The 23,767-nt window shown below is 52.5% G+C and overlaps 1 protein-coding gene across 1 annotated transcript in view; it reads right to left on the bottom strand.

Annotated features, from left to right (window-relative positions):
- CEL (carboxyl ester lipase) overlaps positions 1 to 23,767 on the bottom strand; it is a 25,356-nt gene continuing 1,589 nt past the window's right edge. The window contains exons 2-13 of the mRNA XM_032165511.2: positions 22,588 to 22,738; positions 22,380 to 22,502; positions 21,905 to 22,102; positions 20,450 to 20,580; positions 20,165 to 20,272; positions 19,877 to 19,994; positions 18,259 to 18,445; positions 17,858 to 18,061; positions 16,458 to 16,655; positions 15,748 to 16,128; positions 4,506 to 4,613; positions 1 to 545 (exon numbers count right to left, since the gene is read on the bottom strand). Of these exons, the coding sequence (XP_032021402.2) occupies positions 98 to 545; positions 4,506 to 4,613; positions 15,748 to 16,128; positions 16,458 to 16,655; positions 17,858 to 18,061; positions 18,259 to 18,445; positions 19,877 to 19,994; positions 20,165 to 20,272; positions 20,450 to 20,580; positions 21,905 to 22,102; positions 22,380 to 22,502; positions 22,588 to 22,738 (2,355 nt within the window). The 3' untranslated portion in view covers positions 1 to 97. The remainder of the gene's footprint in view (positions 546 to 4,505; positions 4,614 to 15,747; positions 16,129 to 16,457; positions 16,656 to 17,857; positions 18,062 to 18,258; positions 18,446 to 19,876; positions 19,995 to 20,164; positions 20,273 to 20,449; positions 20,581 to 21,904; positions 22,103 to 22,379; positions 22,503 to 22,587; positions 22,739 to 23,767) is intronic.

Here is a 23,767-nt window from a genome sequence, read left to right as displayed (position 1 = left end):
CAGGAGAATGAGGTTTTATTCAGGAAGAGCTCAAGACGGGAGGGGAGCCCCAGGGGTCGCACCCTTTCGGACTCTTGAGACCAAGGCTCATGGGATGCTAGAAACTAATGACTGCAGGCATCTGAGCTTCCTTGGAGTCATCTGTGGGGGGCACAGGGGCAGCCTCAGAGTCACCCGAGGTGGGCACGGGGGTGGCCTCAGAGTCACCCGAGGTGGGCACGGGGGTGGCCTCAGAGTCACCCGAAGGGGTCACCGGGGCAGCCTGGGAGTCACTTGTGAGGGGCACAGGGGCAGACTCGGAGTTACCTATGGCAGGGATGGGAGTGGCCTCGGAGTCCCCTGTGGGGGGCATGGAAGTGGCCTCCTGGTCAGTCACTGTGGGCAGAACCAGATAGGTGAGGGTCCAGTAGCGCAGGAAGTTGACTCTCAGGCTCTGCTTCATGGAGCTGCTGTCCATCTTCTTGGTGATCTCCAGGTAGCTGCCGTTTTCCGTAGTGTAGGGTTCCCAGTGTGTGGGCACAGCCGAGTGGCCCAGGTTGGGGTCCCTGCAGAGTGAGAAGAGGCTGTGCAGGGGCTGGGGACTCCTCAGGGGCTGAAGCCCTGCTCTGCACCTGCACACCTGAGCCATCCTCGCCCTCTGAGCTGGCCCTGGGTACCATGCCCCTCGCTGCATACTGGGCACTGGCTGTGCACGTGCACGGGCTTGGGGCTCTGCCAGTAGCTCTTATCCCGTAAACACACAAGGATTCCGACGCAGGGGGAGGTTAAGTGACTGGCCCAAAGTCCCTCCACTGGCAAGTGAGGGAACAGGGCCTCGTGGTGGGAGGCCCTTCTCGGCTGTGGCCCTCCGCCCTGCACTCAACCTATGCTTTACCTGTTTTGGCAAAGTTGGTCCAGTAGGCGATCACAGCCTTAGAGACTGTCCTGTCTTGGGGCCGGTAGCCCGTGGGGGTGGCGAAGGGCTCCCCAAAGATGTACTGGATGTCGTCTCCATGGTCGGCCCCCACCCATTTGGGGTAGACGGGCATCCGAGATGGATGGGAAAACAGGTAGGTGTAGGTCTTGGCACTCCTGGAGGGGAGAGACCACCCAAGTAGGCAGGGTGCTCACTGGGGACCGATCAGTCCAGAGACCGGACTTGGAGGGAGGTCCCGGGCAGCCGGCAGGGAAGTGTCTGGGGAATTCCCATGAAGAGATGGGGCTTCTTCCACCCAGGGAAGGGAAAGCTGAGAACCAAATTCATGGATTCATGGGTTCCGCGATTTCAGTCGAACTTATACTTCACCTCCACAAAACATTGTGAGGCACCTTCCTTCTAGAATTCAGTATCAAGAAACATTTTGCTCTCCAAGTGAATGTGCATTCTTCGATTAGATTGGACAAGGTATAGGCTCTCAACTCTTTCCCTTTTTGCCTTGACTGAAAGGAGGCTCACAGCTAAACGTACTGCTTAGTTGCAAAGCTTTCATCCTAGACTTCTAGGTATACTTTTATCTTCCTATCTTTTTCGTATTCCTAACTTATTTTTTATTTTTATTATTTATTTACTTATTTATTCGAGACATAGTCTCATCTGTTGCCCCTGCTGGAGTGCAGTGGCGTAATCTCGGCTCACTGCAACCTCCACCTCCCGGGTTCAACTGATTCTGCTGCCTCAGCCTCCTGAGTAGCTGGGATCACAGGTGTGCACCACCATGCCTGGATAATATTTGTATTTTTAGTAGAGATGGGGTTTTGCCATGTTGGCCAGACTGGTCTCAAACTCCTGACCTCAAGTGATCCTCCCACCTTGACCTCCCAAAGTGCTGGGATTACAAGAGTGAGCCACTGCACCCGGCCTTATTTTTCATTATAATTGGCTATTATTACATGAAGGTCTTTAATGAGGCCTTGGACTGAAATTATTTTGTAAGTTGGCAAAGTTGAGGCCCATAAGAGTCAGTGGATAGAAACCATTGTCCAGTGTTCTCTCAATGCACACAGCATGGGGGGATGGAAGGTAGCTCAAGAACTCTCCAGTGGGAAGGCCCATGGGGTGCAGGGCTGAGCAGGGCAGAGGATCATAGGGTTTGTGAACCCCTATAGGCCGGGAGATAAAAAGAGGCCCTCAAGTCTTGCCAGGCCTTAGCAAAGTGGATCAGGCAGGCACAGGTGGGGACTCAAGCACCACTTTCCCAGACAACCCAGACACCTGAGAGCCACCCACAGCGAGGCCTCAGCTGGAAGGTGCAGCACCCCAGGAAGGCCCCCAGAAGCCACCCGCTGCCCAGATCCTCACTTGGCGTTAGCTCTGTGCTGGGCTAGGGCAATCTCAGTGGGCATCAGGAAGAGGACATCGCTCAAAGTCCACCACAGTCTTCTTCTTATTCTCCTGGGATGGGTCCAGCAGATTCTTGTAACTTCCACTTCCCCCTGAGCCGCCCCTTGCCTCTCAGGGCTGGAATTGGCTATGTCCTCCCTTCTCTGATCTATGGGCACTTGGGGCAGGGTTGATTCTGCACCATCGGGGGCATCCTGTGCCCTGTAGGATGTTTAGAGCATCCCCGGCCTCGACCCACGAGGTGCCAGGAGCACCCCCTCCCCAGCCGTGACAATCACAAATGTCTCCAGGCCTGCCACACGTCCCCAGGCTGAGAGCCCCTGTCTAGGGCCAGATCTGTCCTCTTCAGCGGCAGCCCCTCCCTCTCCTCTCTCTCTTTGCTGGGCCTGAATCAGGAAGGAGGAAACTTAGAAGCCGCTGAGGGAACTGATGGAGAAGGAGCTCCCTCTCTCAGGGCTGGGTTCCAGTCCATCAGCCAAAAATGGTGCGAGGTCTGCATTGTACTCCAGACCCCTGGACGGGCCTCTAGAGGACCCAGTGGCTGCTGAGGCAGGCGGGGCCAGGCTGTCACTGGGCCCAGCACAGCAGACTTTGCTTCCAGCAGGGCCATGGGGCTTGCTTCGTTTGGCTTGTCCAGCCTGAGGGCCTCAGGGTGGGAGAATGGGGAAGGGTCGTGTTGACCTGCCAAAGGCCTCTCAGCACCCCAAGAAGAGCTCGCCCAAGAAGAGAGTGACCTCTCCTTTGAGTCAGGAGCCCAGGACCACTGCCCAAACCTCGAGGTCCCAGGGCCAGGGAGTGTGGAGAGCAGGCAGCAGAGGTGGAGAGAGGAGTCCCCAGGGCCTGAGACACAGCAGGCGGCAGAACAGCATGGTTGGGATCTGGGGTCCCCTGTGTGACTCCTGCTGGGGGAAGGGACTGGGCCGGGCACCGACACCAGCACCGACACCAGGATGCCCATGATGCCTGCATGTGTTGCTTCTGGCTCCTTCCCTCCAGCTTCCTGTGGGGCTTGGGGTTGCTGTGGCTTCTCCTTCACAGGCAGAGAGGGTGGAATTTATGGATGCCTCGAGAGAGCTCCTGCCTGCCAGCTCTTTCTGGAGGGACACGGACCCGGGTGTGGAATAGCCCGGCTTTCAAGTTCCTGCACAGGAATAGGAGGTAGCAGCTGTGCGATGCTGGGCAAACTGCCTGCCTGCCTCTCTCCACCCTGTCTGCCTGCTCTCCACACTCCCTGCCCCTGGGCCCGTTTCCCCTTCTGTAAAATGGGAACAAGGTCGCCATCAGAGAGGTTGGTAGATGGGATCACCAGGCTTAGCAAATGCAAATTCAAGAGGCCCAATTACATTTAAATTTCAGGTAAACAGTGAATTGTTTTTTGGTATATGTTTCATTTTTTCCTTTTTCTTTTTTATTTTTTGAGACAGAGTTTTGCTCTGTCACCCAGCCTGCAGTGTGGTGGCATGATCTTGGCCCGCTGCAAACTCCACCTCCCAGGTTCAAGCGATTCTCCTGCCTCAGCCTCCCGAGTAGCTGGGATTATAGCCACAGGCCACCACGCCTGACTAATTTTTGTATTTTTAGTAGAGACGGGGTTTCACCATGTTGGCCAGGCTGGTCTCCAACACCTGACCTCAAGTGATCCACCCACCTGAGCCTCCCAAAGTGCTGGGATTACAGGCGTGAGCCACCATGCCCAGCCCATATAGATTTGTTTCAAATATCGCGTGGGACATACTTACACAGCAGTTCTTTGCAGTTTATCTGAAATTTAAATGGAATTGGGCATCCTGTGTTCTACCTGGCACCTGTCCCCATAGAAATGAGCGTGAGTGCCCAGGATCTGCTGCGGGGCTGTGCTGGGCTCTTTCTCAGCCTGGCCTGAAGTTTCCAGATCTGATTGAGTGGGAGAGCAGCAGGACCTGCCCCTCTGCTGGGCTCTTACCTTCGCGGCACTCGCCACTGCCCGGCAGCAGGTGAGGCCCAAGACAACCAGTTGCAGGCGCCCCGTGGTGTGCGTCAGCCTCTGGGTGGCCTTCCCTCTGGACCTCGGGTATTTATGGAGCCGGATCCAAGGCCACGTGCTTGTTCATGAGCTCTCAGGCACTCCCTCCCCTCTACCCCCTCAGGTGCAAGGAGATCCAGTTTTCCCAAAACCCACAGTGCACCTGTGCAGGTTACCGCTTACCTGGGAGAAGAGGCAGGTGGCCAAGGTGGCGGGTGGGAAGGGGGATGGTGGGGCCGGGCAGGGTGCACAGTGCCCTGCCTTCTGGTTTGTTCACAGGGCTTGGTGTCACTGTCAGAGAAAAGGGCACACTTTGTCTCCATGTCTCCATGCCCTGCTTGTCCCCTAGGTCCCCAGAGGGGCTTCACAGGGGACCGAGCACGTGACTTCTGGGACAGAGAGGGTGACATACTGTGCGCCCCCCACCCATGTGGCTGACCTTATCTGTACGAGCTTTTCCTGGGGCCCGTGGAGCGAGCAGTCCAAGCTGGGTGCAGGTCCCAGAGCAGCACAAAGCAGTCTCATTCAAGGGTGGGGAGATGTCGCCATCCAGCCTGATGTGTCCCGGGAAGGAGGACTAGAGGCTTAGGGGGACGTGGTGTGGGTGGGGGATGGGGAGGAGTCTAGCCCAACCTTGAGGGCTTCCCTGAGGAAAGAAAGGGCCCAGCCAAGGCCCTGGGGCATGCCCAGGCAGAGTGACAGAAGGGGAGGGAAAGAGGCCAGCGGGAGGGAAGGGAGAAGGTCGTGTGAGGTTGTGGAGGAGGAGGAGGCCACTCATATTTTCTGTGAACGGGTGTTACTCCTGGAGCCAGGAAAGGCTCTGAGAAGTGAAAGAACACCACGAACAAAGTCTTCAGATGGGGCCTTTAAGCTCAGCCAGTGTGAGGTCACCCTCACCAAGACACTCAGTGGCAGCTCCAGCCACTGCACAGCCCTCTGCAGTGATGGGGACAGGGCGAAGGCAGCCAGAGCCTTCCCATCCAACAGCCCCCCAGGAGACGTGGAGCCTGTGCTTCCCACACCAACCACACCCCCGTTCTGCCACCCCTGCGGCCGGTGCCAGGGACCGAGTGGACCTGCAGAGCCACGTCTGTCCCTCTGTCTGTCGACTACAGCCGGTGCCCAGCAATTCAGGAGGCCTAGTGGGCGAGGGAGGCTGGGGAAAGGACTGGGGGGTGGGAGGAGGAGCTTGGCCACAGGAAATAAGGGGCCTGCAGGTGGCTGGGGCGCCCCAGAGCCAAGGCATTTGCCTCAGGCCTTTGCTGCAGTGTTATTTACAGTGGCTAAGGAGGAAAGGGGAGGGCAGAGGGGAGGCAGCAGGGAGAGGAAGGAGGTGGGGGAGAGGGCTGGGCCAGGGTAGAGGGAAAAGAAGGCCCCAGTTTATATTTATGTACATTTTTAGAGCAGCTTTAGGTTCACAGCAAAATTAGAGGAAGGTTACAGAGATTTCCCGTATGTCTCCGCCGCACCCCAGTCTCCCCCATTATCAACATCCCCCACCAGGGGGTACAGCTGTTACACTTTATGAACCCACATTGACATGTCATAGTCACCCGGAGTCCACAGATTTGGGGTTTTTGTTTTGTCTTGAGACAGGGTCTCACTGTCACCCAGGCTAGAGTGCTGTGGCACAATAACAGCTCACTGCAGTCTTGAACTCTTGGGCTCAAGGGATCCTCCTGCTTTAGCCTCTCAAGTAGCTGGGATTACAGGCGCCGCCATCACACCTGGCTAATTTTTGTATTTTTAGTAGAGATGGGGTTTCGCCATGTTGGCCAGGCTGGTCTCGAACTCCTGAGCTCAAGTGATCTGCCTGCCTCAGCCTCCCAAAGTGCTGGGATGACAGGCGTGAGCCACTGCGCCCAGCCCCTAACCTAGTTTTGGCCATGCTCTGAGCCCACATTCTTTGTGGGACCTCAAGGTGGTATCTAAGCTCTGTGCTCTGTCGGGAAGTTGGCTCTTCATTTCAAAGGTTCCCGTGTATACGCATTAAACAAATATGTATGCCCTTTCTCCTAGGAGACAACCTGTCAGTGATTTTTCAGTGGTCCTTCAGAGGGAGAAGGGGAAAGCTCTCCCTTGGTCCCCACAGTATCATCCTGAATAGTTTCAATGCTCTAAAACCCCCCTGGGCTCCACTGATTCATTCCTTCCTCACTCAAATCCCTTGAAGCCGCTACATTGTCTGGTCTGTATACCGTGGGGTTCATCGTCATGCACCAGGAAAATTTAGGACAGGGACAAACACGAGGACTTTGGGAGCGGAGGTTTAATAGACAGAAGAGAAGAAAAAGAGAAACATCTCTCTCTTCTCCAAGCTTAAAGGACTGGTGCGCAGCCGACACGCTGAATTTTATATTCAGGTTTGTCCTTGCCCAGCCCCGCCAGCTGACTGTAGGAGCAGGAGAACTAAGGAAGGAAAAAGGAAGCAGATCAAAGGCTTAAGAAAAAGGCAGATCTGTTGGCAGCAGCCCTTGTAGAAAGAGAAATCAGCAATGTGAGAGGATGTGGACGCAGATGTGGACGTGGAGGAGTTCAAGTTAGACAAGGATTTGAGAGCTGACCAAGGCTAGAGAGGGATCAATGTGAGAGATGCAAAAGGAAAGGACACTGGAAGGATGAATGTCCAGAAGACAATGAGGGGAGTGGCCAAGGCCACAAGACAAAGAGGCCATAGGCCGGGCTGCCATACCTTAGAGGAACCAGATGCTAATTTGATTGGGCTGGCAGGAGCTGAAGGACGTGAGGACTAAACAGACCGGGCTCCTTCTCACTGGGCCTCCAGGAGTCTATGGTCACATTAGAAGTTGAAGGCAGCAGGATTCTGCCGTATCTGGATTCCAGATTTCTCACTGAAGGCTAATGTATATGAATGTATGTATATGAAGGCTAATGTATATGAATGTATGTAGATGAAGGCTAATGTATATGAATGTATGTATATGAAGGCTAATGTATATGAATGTATGTAGATGAAGGCTAATGTATATGAATGTATGTAGATGAAGGCTAATGTATATGAATGTATGTAGATGAAGGCTAATGTATATGAAGTTACAGAAAGAGGCGAAAAGGAACCCCTCTGGGAACCGAACAGGAGAAGGACCCCTGCCTTGTGAAAACTTGCTTATAGACTTTACCGAAATGCCCCGTGCCGGAAGCTATCAGTATATGCTAGTGTTTATTTGCACCTTTTTCAGGATAGGTTGAGGCTTTCCCCATCAGGACAGAAAAAGCACGACAAATGACTAAAGTACTGTGAAAAGATATTATCCCCAGGTTTGGACTGCCTCTGTCTTTATAGTCAGATAATGGGCCGGCAATTGTAGCTGAAATAGTACAAGATTTAACAAGACTGTTAAAAATAAACTGGAAGTTACACACAGCCTATCGGCTGCATAGTTAAGGAAAAGTGGAATGCATGAAATGGACACTCAAGCAGCTACTGAAGAAATATTGCCAGGAAACTCATCTGAGATAAGATTAGGTTTTGCCTGTGGTCCCTCTAAGACAGGTGCACCCCCCACCAAACTGAGTATTTACCCTATGAGGTTTTGTTCAGTTGGCCAACCCCAAATCATAGGTCAAATTAAAGGTGATCTCCAGGAACTAGAGGAATTAACCTTAAGAAAGCAAATGCAGGCTTTAGGAATAGCCATGCAAGAGGTCCATGGCTGAGTACAAGAAAGGATGCCTATAAGCCTAACAGACCCAGTACACCCCTTTAAACCTGGAGACTTGGCCGGGCGCGGTGGCTCACGCTTGTAATCCCAGCACTTTGGGAGGCCGAGGCGGGCGGATCACGAGGTCAGGAGATCGAGACCACGGTGAAACCCCGTCTCTAATAAAACTACAAAAAATTAGCCGGGCGTGGTGGCGGGCACCTGTAGTCCCCAGCTACTCGGAGAGGCTGAGGCAGGAGAATGGCGTGAACCCGGGAGGCGGAGCTTGCAGTGAGCCGAGATTGAGCCACTGCACTCCAGCCTGGGCGACAGAGCTCTCAAAAAAAATAAAAATAAAAATAAATAAATAAATAAATAAATAAATAAATCTGGAGACTCTGTTTGGGTTAAAAAGTGGAATCCAACTTCTCTAGGACCCATATGGGATGGGCCCTATACTGTAATCTTGTCCACTCCCGTTGCTGTTAAAGTTGCAGGTGTTATGTCTTGGATCCACCACAGTTGGCTGAAAGCGGCAGCTCAAAACAAGTGGACCAGCCAGCAGGACACAGATCATCCAACCCAGCTGATCCTGAGAAGAGAACAAGCTGCTGCTGAGGACAACCGCCCTGCTCTGGTCACTCGGGAGGCTGACCAGTCAACACATGGCTGAAGCTTAAGGAGACAAGCCCCGCTCTAGTCACACACCCGAAACTGACTAGTCTACGCACGGCCGAAGCTTGAGGACTCGTCAAGCAAGTAAATGTGGTTAGAAATCTTAGGACTAGTCGTTTTCCTTATATTACTAACCGTGGTGCTATTGTTCTGTCGCTGTGCTCAATCTCCTCCCCCAGGCAAGGCCCTCTTCTGTCCTTGCTGGATATGAATATGCTGTACATTGTTTTGCTGTTATTACCCCCCTTGACCATGCTAAAAGAAGCACCCTTAGAAAGGTGTCCCCATTGTACACACACTACATGGTCAGGAAGCAGTATAACTAAGACTCTATTATACTATACTTACTAGGAGTGTACAGGGACTCACCTAGGAACTTGTACTTACAATCAGATCACCTATTCAATTTGTGACCCAGGAAATGGCCAGCCTTATATATGCTATGACCCTAAGTCTTTACCTAGGACATGGTTTGAGGTTCATATTGAGTCAAAGAAAGGAAGTCTTATAAGTCAAACCCAATCCTGTCTCCCCCAGGGGGGTCTATAGCCGATATTTGTCAGTTAACATCCATGAACCCAACCTATCTCACAATCTCTGGTCCTACAGGGTACTATACAAACTGCCAGTACAGAAGTGTATGTGCACACCCTGTTTGCCTCTCCAAGACCCTAGCAATAGCTTGCTGGAACTGCACAACACAGTTCACCGACCGATCATCACAGAGGCTGAAGCCAATATTGCTCATCAAAGTGCCAACAAAACCAGATTGTAAGTCAAGCACTTGCAATCCTGTAAATCTTATTATCTTAGAGCCAGATGTACCTGTATAGACTACAGGTCACTCCGCAGCATTACAAAGCAGCAGCCAAAAATAAATTTGTATATTATACAAATATACAAAAGTAAATTTTATAATATGCAAAAGTAAATTTTATAATATACAAAAGTAAATTTGTATATTATAAAGAGGACTCAAACCAAGAAGTCATCCCAGCGGCAATTCCAAGTCTTTAAGTCATTCTATGAGCATAGAAATCAAAAGTTGCTGAGCCTCCCCCTTTAGCCAAAAACCTGTTTGCTCAGATGGCTGAAAACATTGCTGGCAGACTGGGCATCTCCTCATGTTATGTTTGTGGAGGGACTAACATGGGAGACCAATGGCCTTGGGAAGCAAAAGAGTTAATGCCTCAAGATAACTTTACTCTGACTGACTCTTCCCGCAAACTGACTCCCACAATTTCAAGCATCTGGCTCTTAAAAACTTCTATTATCGGGAAATACTGTATTGCTCACTAGGGAAAAACTTCTACAGACCCAGTAGGGGAATTAACATGTTTGGGACAGCAAAAATGTAAAAAATTAGGAAAAACTTTATGGCGCGGCAAAGATAGTCCCAAACCACCTCATTCAAATCCATTCTCCCGTTTATCTTCTCTTCTCTAAACCACACCTGGTATCAGCTTGAAGCTCCAAATACTTGGCAAGCACCCTCTGGTCTCGGATCTGTGGGCCGTGGGCCTACCGACAGTTACCAGCCAAATGGACAGGGGCCTGTGTACTTGGAACAATTAGGCCATCTTCTTAATCCCTCTAAGACAAGGAGAAGACTTAGAGTATCCTGTCTATGATGAGAACAGAGATATAGGAGCATAAAGAAAGACATAGCCATAGGGGACTGGAAGGATGATGAGTGGCGCCCTGAGAGAATAATTCACTACTGTGGGCCAGCTACCTGGGGGGAAGATGGCTCATGGGGTAACTGTTCTCCTATTCACGTGCTTAACTGCATCCTAGATAGTGCTTGAGATCATCACTAATGAAACAGCAAGGGCTTTAGATCTATTAGCCCAGCAATCTACAAAAATGAGGAATGCTATCTATCAAAATAGATTAGCTTTAGACTACCTCCTTGCCCAGGAAGGAGGAGGATGTGGAAAGTTCAATCGAACTAATTGCTGCCCGGAAACTGGTGACAATGGAAAGGCAATTATAGAAATAACTGCAAGAATGAGAAAATTCGCCCATGTTCCAGTTCCAACTTGGAAAGGGTGGCCTCCAGATTCTCTCTTTGGAGACTGGTTTTCATTTTTCGGAGGGTTCAAGACGTTAATAGGAGTAGTTCTGGCTGTACTAGGAAGTTGCCTAATACTCCTTTGTCTCTTACCTCTCCTTGCTAGAAGCATTCAATCAGCTATAGAGGCGATAGTAGCTAGGCAAACTACCACTCGGCTGATGGCTCTGCATAAATATCAACCTTTGCCCAAAGAAGAAAACTTGTCTCTTCACACAGAATTAAGTAATAGTGAGGCCTTCTATTAAACTTCTTTTATAAAAGGTCTCGAAGCAGGGAAAAATGTAGGAGGGCTAAAAAGAAAAAGAAACAAGTTTTCTTCTGCTTAGCAGCTCACTTCAAGGACAGTTATAAGATAACGCTGTCCAAAAAGCCAAGGGCAAAGGAATGGGCTCCAGACAGCCCCCCACCTCCAGAGCAAGGTTGAGGAAAAACAGAGAGAAGGACAAATTCCTTTACTGTTACTCCTTTCCCTGGCCTCTTAAGCATGACTATGTTTTACAAATGTTTGTATTTAGCCAGTTCTTGTTTTTCTTTTGACACAGCTACAAGGCCACCAGCTAGGCAAGGCCACAAGTTATGCACTCTATGATGGACTGCCTTTGTTTTGCTTTTGTAAGCCTGCTTATAAAAACCCCACTCTGTCTTTGTTCAAGGCTCACCTTTTTGGATGTGAATCCACTGAGCCGGTGCATACCTTAAAATAAATATCCTCCTGTATTCACCTGTACTGGTCTGTCTGGTCCTCTGCATCCCGCAACATTAGACCTGAAAAAAATTCCATTGTCTGGATGTATTGTATCCATTCACCTGCTGAAGGACATCTTGGTTACCTCCAGGTTGTGGCAATTATGGATAAAGCTACTATAAACATCTGCTATGTTGACCAAAAAACCCAAACTGTAAAATATTTGAAGAGATTTATCCTGAGCCAAATATGATTGACTATAACCAGAGGCATGGCGTCAAGAGTTCCTGAGAACATGTGCCCAAGGCAGTTGAGTTACGGCTTGGGTTTATACATTTCAGGGGGACATAAGACATAAATCAGTAATGTGAGAGGGTTTGGGATGGCTTACAAATCACAGGTGAATTCAAAGATTTTCTAATTAGCAATTGGTTGAAAAAGTTATTATCAAAAACCCTGGAATCAATAGAAGGGGGAGTCTTGGTTAAGTTAAAAGGTTGTGAAGACCAAGGTTCTCTTTCTCTTTCTTTTCTTTCTCTTTTTTCTTTCTTTCTTTCTGTTTCTTTCTTTCTTCTTTCTTTCCTTTCTCTTTCTTTCTTTTTCTTCTTTCTTTCTTTCTTTCTTCTTTTTTTTTGAGACAGAGTTTCACTCTTGTTGCTCAGGCTGGAGTGCAATGGCATGATCTCTGCTCACTGCAACCTCCACCTCCCAGGTTCAAGCAATTCTCCTACCTCCACCCCCTGAATAGCTGGGATTACAGGCATGCACCACCACGCCCAGCTAAATTTTTGTATTTTTAGTAGAGTTGGGGTTTCTCCATGTTGGTCAGGCTGGTCTCAAACTCCCGACCTCAGGTGCTCTGCCCACCTCGGCCTCCCAAAGTGCTGGGATTGCAGGCATGAGCCACCGTGCCTGGCCCAAGATTTTTGTTATGTAGATGAAGTCTCATAGATGGCTTCCCTTAGAGACAACAGATGGCAAATGTTCCCTCTCAGACCTCTAAAAGGTGCTGGACTCCTCAGAAATGACCTGGTAAGGGAAGGAGATTCTCCACAGAATGCAAATTTCCTCCACAAGAGATAGCTGTGCAGGGCCATTCCAAAATATGTCAAAGAAACACATTTTGGGGTAAAATATTTCAATTTCTTTCATGACCTGCTATCTGTCATGTGATGCTATACTACAGTCAGGTTGGAATTTGATATCTTATTTCTACAGAGTCTGTTCTGTCAGTCTTAAGGTCTCTGTTTTAAAGCTGGTCAGCTGTGCCTGAATTCCAAAGGGAAGACCGTACAATGAGGCATGTCCAACCCCTACTGCTCATCATGGCCTGAACCTTCAGGTTCCTTTGGGTTCCCCTGGCCGAGAGGGCGTTCCATTCAGTCAGTTGCCGGGCTTGGAGTTTTATTTTTGTTTACAGCTATAAACACCTGTTTGTAGGTTGGGCAAATCCTAAGGAATCAGAGTGCTGGATCACATGGAAGAAATAGGCATTATTTTTTGGGAAACTGCCAAACCGTCTTCTAAAGTGGCTGTACCACTTGTTATTCCTAACAGCACTGAATGAGAGTTCTGGTTGCTCCACGTCCTCATCAGCATTTGGTGTTTGGCCAATTTTCTGGATTTTGGCCATTCTTACAGGTATGCAGTGGTAGCTCACTGTTTAAATTTGCATTTTCCTGACAACATACGATGTGGGTATCTTTTTGAAAAAAATACAGATGGCGTCTTGCTATGCTGTCCAGGCTGGTCTTGAATTAACTAGGCTCAAGAGATCCTCCTGCCTTGGCCTCCGCACATGATGGGATTCCAGGTGTGAGCCACTGCACCCAACCTAGGTTAACTTTTCAGATGCTTATTTGCCACCCGTATAGCTTCTCTGGTGAGGTGTCTGCCTTTGACCCATTGTGGAATCAGGTTTTTTTAAAATTTATTGAGTGTTAAAAGCTCTTTGTGTATTTTTGGATAACAGTGCTTCGAGTGCAGTGGTGCGATCTCGGCTCACTGCAGCCTCTACCTCCCAGGCTCAAGCGATTCTCCTGCCTCAGCTGGGACCTCAGGTGCACACCACCACACCTGGCTAATTTTTTGTATTTTTAGTAGAGATGGAGTTTCACCATGTTGGCCAGGCTAGTCTCCAACTCCTGTCTTTTGCTAATGTTTTCCCAGTCTGTGGCTTGTCTTTGTTTTCCTAATAGTGTCTTTGCAGAGCATAAATTTTTAATTTTAATGAAGTCCAGGTTACATCACACAAGGCAGAATTGCAAATCCAACACAGGTCCCAACCAATGCTGCCGCTCTCCAGCTGTGTGGCCTGGACCCGTGCCTGCCTCTCTGAATTTCCCATTTCCCACCAATACTTTCACTCAGCAAAACTATGGATGAGAAGTTCATGGCACAACAAATATCAGGGTCTACAGTTAACTGTTTACAGGTTGCTCTAAAAGGAACACTTAAACTTTGTTTTCAGACAGAGAAACATCCGCTTAAAAGTCCTAGGTAGGGGCTGAGCACAGTGGCTCATGCCTGTAATCCCAGCACATTGGGAGGCTGAGGCGGGCAGATCACCTGAGGTCAGGAGTTCAAGACCAGCCTGGCCAAAATGGTGAAACTGTCTCTACTAAAAGTCAAAAAAATCAGCCAAGTGTAGTGGCGCACGCCTGTAGGCCCAGCTACTCAGGAATCTGAGGCAGGAGAACAGCTTGAACCCAGGAGGCAGAGGTTGCAGTGAGCTAAGATCATGCCATTGCACCCCAGCCTGGGTGATGAGTGAAACTCAAGTCTCAAAGTAAAAAACAAAAAGTCTTAGGTCAGTGTCTACATCTGCATGACTAAAAAAACCCCAAAGTTCTAACTGTGTATCGGTAAATGGCTTAACCATAGAGTTACTTAAGGGACCTGGAGGCACAACTGTTTATTCTGTGGGATAATTTAAGGAGAATGAGCAAACCAATCTTAAATGATCCTTAGTAGTCTAAATATTTTATCATATATTACTTTATATAATTTATAATTTGTTATTTAAATTCATGTACTTTAAATATAACTTATATGATTTATTGCAGTATCTTATTTTTTTTTGAGACAGAGTCTTGCTCTGTCGCCCAGCCTGGAGGGCAGTGGCGCGATCTCGGCTCACTGCAAGCTCCGCCTCCCGGGTTCCCGCCATTCTCCTGCCTCAGCCTCCCGAGTAGCTGGGACTACAGGCGCCCGCCACCGTGCCTGGCTTTTTTTTGTATTTTTTAGTAGAGATGGGGTTTCATCGTGTTAGCCAGGATGGTCTCAATCTCCTGACCTCGTGATCCGCCCGCCTTGGCCTCCCAAAGTGCTGGGATTACAGGCGTGAGCCACTGCACCCAGCCTCTATCTTATATTTCAAAACTAGCATATGCATGTTATAGGAAAAAGAACATCAATTATGCTGGTGCTGTCGAATCCAGACTTTCAGCATAAGCAGAGAAAGAAACAAGTGTAAAATCAGAGAAGTAAAACCTGACAATCTTACAACTGTGAAATACCTGTATGAATTCATACTTTCATTATTATTATTTGAGAGGTGACTTGCTCTGTTGCCCAGCCTCGAGTGCAGTGGTGCGATCTCGGCTCACTGCAGCTTCTACCTCCCGGGCTCAAGCGATTCTCCTGCCTCAGCTGGGACCTCAGGTGCACACCACCACACCTAGCTAATTTTTTGTATTTTTAGTAGAGATGGGGTTTCACCATGTTGGCCAGGCTAGTCTCCAACTCCTGACCTCAAGTGATCCTCCTGCCTCGGCCTCCCAAAGTGCTGGGACTACAGGTGTGAACCACTGTGCCCAGCCTCATATATATATATATATTTTTTTTACTGGTTAAAAAAAAAATACTTATTTCCTGGCTCTGTCTCTTCCAAAGCCCTAGCAGTAAAGAAATCCCAGGAGCAAGCACCACCCCTGGTGACCAGATTGGGGTCTCTAAACACCATATTCACACAGACGAAGGAGTGTACCCTGGGGAGATGGTTGGGCCGGGTCCATGGCAGGAAATGCCAGGGAGGGGCTGGAGCCTGCACCATCATGGTGGCTGCAAGAAAGGAAGGTGCCCAAGACCCAAGGGTTGTGTCAAAGGACTACAGAGGTTAACCTGAGGCCGCCTCTGGCCAAAGATAGACGAGCTGGGCATGAAAAAGCAAGCCTGCCATTGACAGACAGATCCTGCAGCTTAGCCTGGAAGCAAAGAAAGACGCCGACAGGGAAATGAGGTTTTATTCAGGAAGAGCTCAAGATGGGAGGGGAGCCCCTGGGGTCCTACTCTTGAGGCCTCTTGATACCAAGGTTCATGGGACACTAGAAACTAATGACTGCAGGCATCTGAACTTCCTTGGAGTCATCTGTGGGAGGCACAGGGGCGGCCTCAGAGTCACCCGTTGGGGGCACAGGGGCGGCCTCCGAGTCACCCGTGGGGGGCACGGGGGCGGCCCCGGAGTCACCCGTGGGGGGCACGGGGGGGGCCCCGGAGTCACCCGTGGGGGGCACGGGGGTGGCCTCCTGGTCGGTCACTGTGGGCAGCGCCAGATAGGTGAGGGCCCAGTAGCGCAGGAAGTTGATTCTCAGGCTCTGCTTCATGGAGCTGCTGTCCATCTTCTTGGTGATCTCCAGGTAGCTGCCGTTTTCCGTAGTGTAGGGTTCCCAGTGTGTGGGCACAGCCGAGTGGCCCATGTTGGGGTCCCTGCAGAGTGAGAAGAGGCTGTGCGGGGGCTGGGGACTCCCTGGGGGCTGAAGCCCTGCTCTGCACCTGCACACCTGAGCCATCCCCGCCCTCTGAGCTGGCCCTGGGTACCATGCCCCTCGCTGCATACTGGGCACTGGCTGTGCACGTGCACGGGCTTGGGGCTCTGCCAGTAGCTCTTATCCCATAAACACACATGGATTCCGACGCAGGGGGAGGTTGAGTGACTGGCCCAAAGTCCCTCCACTGGCAAGTGAGGGAACAGGGCCTCGTGGTGGGAGGCCCTTCTTGGCTGTGGCCCTCCGCCCTGCACTCAATCCACACCTTACCCTGTTTTGGCAAAGTTGGTCCAGTAGGCGATCATGGCCTTAGAGACTGTCCTGTCTTGGGGCCGGTAGCCCGTGGGGGTGGCGAAGGGCTTCCCGAAAACGTACTGAATGTCATCTGCATGGTCGGCCCCCACCCATTTGGGGTAGACGGGCATCCGAGATGGATGGGAAAACAGGTAGGTGTAGGTCTTGGCACTCCTGGAGGGGAGAGACAACCCAAGTAGGCAGGGTGCTCACTGGGGACCGATTAGCCCAGAGACTGGACTTGGAGGGAGGTCCCGGGCAGCCGGCAGGGAAGTGTCTGGGGAATTCCCATGAAGAGATGGGGCTTCTTCCACCCAGGGAAGGGAAAACTGAGAACCAAATTCATGGATTCACGGGTTCCGCGATTTCACTTGAATTTATACTTCACCTCCACAAAACATTGTGAGGCACCTTCCTTCTAGAATTCAGTATCAAGAAACATTTTGCTCTCCAAGTGAATGTGCATTCTTCGATTAGATTGGACAAGGTATAGGCTCTCAACTCTTTCCCTTTTTGCCTTGACTGAAAGGAGGCTCACAGCTAAACGTACTGCTTAGTTGCTGCAAAGCTTTCATCCTAGACTTCTAGGTATACTTTTATCTTCCTATCTTTTTCGTATTCCTAACTTATTTTTTATTTTTATTATTTATTTACTTATTTATTCGAGACATAGTCTCACTCTGTTGCCCCTGCTGGAGTGCAGTGGCGTAATCTCGGCTCACTGCAACCTCCACCTCCCTGGGTCAATCAATTTTGCTGCCTCAGCCTCCTGAGTAGCAAGGATTATAGGTGTGCACCACCATGCCTGGATAATTTTTGTATTTTTAGTAGAGATGGGTTTTTGCCATGTTGGCCAGACTGGTCTCAAACTCCTGACCTCAAGTGATCCTCCCACCTTGACCTCCCAATGTGCTGGGATTATAGGCATGAGCCACTGTGTCTGGCCTTATTTTTTATTATAATTGGCTATCATTACATGAAGATTTTTAATGTGGTGGTGGGCTGAAATTATGGGCAAAGTTGAGGCCCATAAGAGTCAGTGGATAGAAACCATTGTCCAGTGTTCTCTCAATGCACACAGCATGGGGGGATGGAAGGTAGCTCAAGAACTCTCCAGTGGGAAGGCCCATGGGGTGCAGGGCTGAGCAGGGCAGAGGATCATAGGGTTTGTGAACCCCTATAGGCTGGGAGGTAAAAAGAGGTCCTCAAGTCTTGCCAGGCCTTAGCAAAGTGGATCAGGCAGGCACAGGTGGGGACTCAAGCACCACTTTCCCAGACAACCCAGACACCTGAGAGCCACCCACAGCGAGGCCTCAGCTGGAAGGTGCAGCACCCCAGGAAGGCCCCCAGAAGCCACCCGCTGCCCAGATCCTCACTTGGCGTTAGCTCTGTGCTGGGCTAGGGCAATCTCGGTGGGCATCAGGAAGAGGACATCGGTCTCAAAGTCCACCACAGTCTTCTTCTTATTCTCCTGGGATGGGTCCTGGGCCCAGGACTCAGTGTAGACATCAAAGGTAGTCTTGGCACCTCTGAACCCCTTGGTGGTTGTGAACCCACTGACCAGCTTGTAGAAGTCCTCCCTGGGGGAATCAAGTAGGCACTGACACTCAGCCTGTGCCAACAGGAGGGTGTGTGCGTACTCACCCCGACTGGTGCTAACTTCCTCACTCCCAATCCTCCACTCAGTGCCTTCCTCCTCCAGGCTGGCCCCCTCACCAGTGCTTTCCCGGCGGCCCTCCCGCTCGGGTCGCCACTGAGCCCTGTGCCCCCTGCTTACTCCGTGACTTCCTTCTTGTCCTTGTTGATGGCAGGCATGTCGATGCTGGCGAAGATGTGGCCGTCCATGTCGTTGGTGCCTGCTATATAGTCGATGTCGGCGGCGTTGGCGTACAGGTTGATGGGGTCATCGGGGATGAAGTCTCCATCAATGACAGGGATGAAGCCCGCATAGTGCAGCATGGGGTCTGGGTGGGAGAGCCAGCAGGTTAGCAGGTTCTTGTACCTTCCAGTTTCCCCCTGAGCTGCCCCTTGCCTCTCAGGGCTGGAATTGGCTATGTCCTCCCTTCTCTGATCTATGGACACTTGGGGCAGGGTTGATTCTGCACCATCGGGGGCATCCTGTGCCCTGCAGGATGTTTAGAGCATCCCCGGCCTCGACCCACGAGGTGCCAGGAGCACCCCCTCCCCAGCCGTGACAATCACAAATGTCTCCAGGCCTGCCACACGTCCCCAGGCTGAGAGCCCCTGTCTAGGGCCAGATCTGTCCTCTTCAGCGGCAGCCCCTCCCTCTCCTCTCTCTCTTTGCTGGGCCTGAATCGGGAAGGAGGAAACTTAGAAGCTGCTGAGGGAACTGATGGAGAAGGAGCTCCCTCTCTCAGGGCTGGGTTCCAGTCCATCAGCCAAAAATGGTGCGAGGTCTGCATTGTACTCCAGACCCCTGGATGAGCCCATAGAGGACCCAGTGGCTGCTGAGGCAGGCGGGGCCCGGCTGTCACGGGGCCCAGCACAGCAGGCTTTGCTTCTAGCGGGGCCGTGGGGCTTGCTTTGTTTGGGCTTGTCCAGCCCGTGCAGTTGAGCTCACGTCAGGTAAACGTGCAGATGACTTGGCTTCATGGCACGTTGCCATAGAAGAATGAGCGAGGGACAGCCTTAGCCTAGCAAGCTGGTAAGGCTGACATGCAGAGGTGTTTGTGGAAGCGGTCCCCAGGCCTTCCCGGGGTACAGTATAGCAGAGCTGGAGGCTCCAGTGCTGCAGTTCAGTAAATGTTTGCTGAATGAATGAATGAACGGTTATCTAGCACAAAGGCTCTTGGTCTGAGGTCTATGAATCTCCCTAAAATTGTACGCAAATGACTGCATATGAATACATGAGGTGGGGGAGGGGGCCCCAAACGTTCATCAGCTTCTCAAAGGGGAGTCTGTAACTCATGGGAGATAAGAATAAAGAAGGGGCCGGGCGCAGTGGCTCACGCCTGTAATTCCAGCACTTTGGGAGGCCGAGGTGGGCGGATCACGAGGTCCCGAGACCGAGACCATCCTAGCTAACACGGTGAAACCCCATCCCTACTAAACACACAAAACAATTATCTGGGCATGGTGGCATGGGAGGCTGAGTCAGGAGAATCACTTGAACCCAGGAGGCGGAGGTTACAGTGAGCTGAGATCGCGACACTGCACTCCAGCCTGGGCAACAGTGAGACTCCATCTCAAAAAAAAAGAAGAAATGGCTCCCCCTCTCCCTTACAGCTGGGGCCTTCGAGGGGAGACATCAGCTACTTGGCGACAGGACCAGACCGCAGCTCTGGCACCTTCCTCTCTTCTCCAGAGTACTTCCTGGCAGTACCCCCCCAACCCCCACCTCGAGACCCCATGCGCCAACCTGAGCAGCTACTCACACTCCAGGCCTGTCAGCGGCACCTTATAGGCCAGCGTCAGGGCTCGGGGATCAGTAATCTTCAGACACTGGGCCATCCTGGCGGTATCATCCACAGGGCAACCCACCTTCTCAGCCACCTGGGGGCAGGAGCAAGGCCAGCAGGTAGGTGAGGCCAGAGCTCAGGGCTCAGAACCATTTGAAGGCAAGGACGGGGTCCAGGATAAAGAATGGAAATGTGGACGGCCCCCACCCGGGTATTAATTCCGCCCCCGCCCTGCCCAGCCCTGCCCTGCCCTCCTCCGTTTACCTTTTTGGCCCAGAAGAGTGGGTTTTTCTGGATGACCCAGGGACTCAGGGCCACGCCGCTCTGGCTGATGGCTCGCCGGATGAGGCCCTTGTTGTAGGGGGAGAGGGTCTACGAGACCCAGAAATCCCGTCACCAAGGCCGCTCCCCACTCCGCCCACCCCACGCTGGGATGAGGACACCCCAGCACTACAGCCCCAGCTCCACGCTCCTCCTCCCACCCTCCCCTTCCCGTTTGAGCTTCCTCTCAACCTTTGGGGCAGGCCCTCCCCACGGGGATCCCCAGACCTGCAGAGAGACACTGGCACCTCCAGCAGACTCCCCAAAGAGCGTGATGTTGTTGGGGTCCCCCCCGAAGGCCGCGATATTCCTCTTCACCCAAGCAATGGCCATGTGCTGATCCCGAAGGCCATAGTTACCTGGGGGCAGGGCGGGGGGGGAGGTGCTAGAGACCAGTGGCCCAGGCCTGGCCTCCAGGAGGGGAGATCAGCATGGGTGGGGCAGAAATGCCCTCAACAGAGTTGGGGCCATGGCAGAGCCCCAGTTGGCAAATGGTGGGTCCCTAAGAAGCTGGGTCGGGTAGGGTGCTGGAGGGGGTGGGTCCCTAGGAGACTAGGTCTCATTGGTTGCTGGAGTGGGTGGGTCCCCAGGAGGCTGAGTCGGGTGCGGTGCTGTATGGGGTGGGTCCCCAGGAGGTTCAGTCGGGTGGGGTGCTAAAGGGGGTGGGTCCCCAGGAGGTTGGGTTGGTGAGGTGCTGGAGGGGGTGGTGTTTGTGGGGAGCAGGATGGTCAGGCCCATGCACCTCTCCTGCCCCTGCCCAGTCCCTCTTGTCTGTGTCCTGCCACTTCTGCGTCCACAGCTGTCTCTGCCTCAAGGTATTGTTCTCTCTCACTGGGCTCTGCTCTCCTGGTTTCTCTCTGAGCCTCAGCCTGTCTGCCTGTCCCACAGCCTCTTATTTTTGAGATGGGGCTTCACTCTGTCGCCCAGGCTGGAGTGCAGTGGCACGACCACGGCTTACTGCAGCTTTGAACCCCTGGGCTCAAGCGATCCTTCTGCCTCTGCCTCCCAGGTAGCTGAGAACAGAGGAATGAGATACCACGCCTGGCTAATTTTTTTTTTTTTTTTTTTTTTTTTGAGACAGAGTTTTGCTCTTGTTCTCCAGGCTGGAGTGCAGTGGCATGATCTCGGCTCACCACAACCTCCGCCTCCTGAGTTCAAGCAATTCTTCTGCCTCAGCCTCCCGAGTAGCTGGGACTACAGGCGCCTGCCACCACGCCCGGCTAATTTTGTATTTTTAGTAGAGAAGAGGTTTCAACATTTTGGTCAGGCTGGTCTCAAACTCCTGACCTCAGGTGACCTACCCACCTTGGGCTCCCAACGTGCTGGGATTACAGGGGTGAGCCACCGCGCCCAGTCCCCAGCTAACTTTTAATTTTTTTGTAGAGATGGGGGTCTCCCTGTGATTTTCAGGCTGGTCTTGAACTTCTGCGCTCAAGTGACCCACCTGTGTGGGCCTCCTAAAGTGCTGGGATTACAGGCAGGAGCCACCTCTCCTGGCCTCTGCAGCATCTTTTATTTTACTACGGCTACCAAGGGCCTCCTGCATCTCGTGATTCTACTCCAGCTTCTGGGTCTTTCTGTGGACTGCCACTGGTTGTTTGGGGTGAGGGGCGCTGAGGAAAACCTCCCGGCTGGGCTCAGCACGCTGGTCGCCCCACCTCAGGGCCGAAGGCACCCACGCACCTGGCAGGTTGGCGTCCCCAGTGCTGAGGAACCCAAGGGGGCCGACACGGTAGTTGAAGGTGACCACGATGACGTTCCCGCGTGTGGCGATCTCCTCGCCGTCATACAGGTAGTTGTTGAGGAAGTTGGCCCCGTGGCCGGACCCCATGAGGAAGGCGCCTCCATAGATCCAGATCATAACGGGCAGGTCCCGGGAGACTGAGATGGGGGAGCGGCTGGTGACCCCAGACGCCCCGCCTGGCCCTCTCCCCAGCTGGTCCCCTGTCCCTGTGCAGCAGGTGCCTGGGGCCAAGACAGGGAGGTGCTCCAAGGCGCTGCCCTGCCCCAGGCTGGGCAACGGCAGTGGGCGCTCCCCTCCCCGCCTCTGTGGGATTTCATAGAAGTTCAGCTTTGCGGCCCCCAGACTCAAGCCAGGAGTAGATCTGGGGCTCTGGCTGCATGGGAGGTTCCTTTGGGGAGTAGGGGGGAGGCAGACCTTGCTTCCTGTCCTGGGGCACCCAGATGTTGAGGTACAGGCAGTCTTCATCCCCGTAGGTGCTGTCCTGGGTGATGGTGGCCTGCAGGCATCTCTTCCCGAAGTTCTTGGCCTTCAGGGTCCCTGCAGGTGGCAGGAGTTGGCATGAGGAAGACAGCCGCCCTCACCCGCCCCAGCGCAGGGCCAGTCCGGCACCACCCCCTCCCACCTTGCCAGCCGGGGTGTGGCTGAGGATTTTCCAGGGCCTTGGTGGGAGCCGCGAAGGGGATGCCCTTGAAGATGTCCACAGAGTCACCCAGGAGGCCGAGCTTCTTATTGATGCCTTCCACGAACCCACCTTCTGTGTACACGACGCCCAGCTGCGAGGGAGACACGGGCAGGGTCAGGGGGGCTCAGGCCCCATCGGCCTGAATCCGGAGGGGGCAAGGCAAGCCGACTCCGCGTGCCCAGAGGCAAAGGCAGCTTCAAAGCAGGACAGCTCTGCACAGGAGACCAAGACAGCACCCCCTACCCCACAATGCTCAGGGCTTTAGGATTCCTGTTCCTCTCCTTATCGCTGGGGGTGTCCTGCTCCCAGAATCTTAGAGGAAACTGGTTCAACCAGTGTTCCCACTAGGGAAGCTGGCCAAGAGGTGGGATGGAGGTTTGGGTTCTGGCTATGGCCGCCCAGGTTGACTCTGATCCTGTTATCCCATGTGGAAGATGAGCGACAGCCGTGTCTCCTGTCGGCCTGTTTGCCCTCACATGGGAGGCCTGTCCAGCTCCCAGCAGGAGCGTACCCAACGCTCAGTGTACCCGGGATGTTTCACACCAACCTTCCTCCTTTCTGAGGGGTGGGGCCTGCTTTTCCCTCCTCCCGTCTCCCTGCACAGGGCCTAGCTGGCTGGGCACAAAGTCGATGGCCCCATGCCCAAGTCCCCACGGTTCCTGTGCCCCCTGCTGGTAAAGAACCCCCTAGGGACCACCCCCCTCACCCCCGCCACGCTTCCCTGTGCCATGAAAACTGCCTCTGTGCACCAAGCTGTCCACCCCCACGAGGGGCCTGGAGGTTGTTGCTCATCCACCCTCTGTCCCTGACGGAACTGAGGCTGGGCAGCTTTTGGGCTTGAAGTCACCCTGTTGAGTGCCACCTCCTGTCCATCTTGGGCAGCAGTTCCCCCTTCCTGTGGTGCATGGTGGGAGCAGGTCGTTGCTTGCTGGCTGTCACCTATGCCAGGTTCCAGGTGGGGAAGGGCAGGGTAGCCCTACACCCCCAGGCCCAGCCAGGGTCCCGGCAGCCCTCTGAAGTCTAGGGTGATGGGCCCCCTGCCACACTAGTGTGGGAGAGTGTGGCAGTTGGAACTGGAGGGAAGGAGCCAGAAGCAACACATGCAGGCATCATGGGCATC

The sequence above is a fragment of the Hylobates moloch genome, unplaced genomic scaffold (genome assembly GCF_009828535.3).
Source record: "Hylobates moloch isolate HMO894 unplaced genomic scaffold, HMol_V3 SCAFFOLD_10, whole genome shotgun sequence".
NCBI lineage: Eukaryota > Metazoa > Chordata > Mammalia > Primates > Hylobatidae > Hylobates > Hylobates moloch.
The sequence above is the reverse complement of the archived record's forward strand: the minus strand, read 5'-3'. Positions and strand labels throughout refer to the sequence as shown.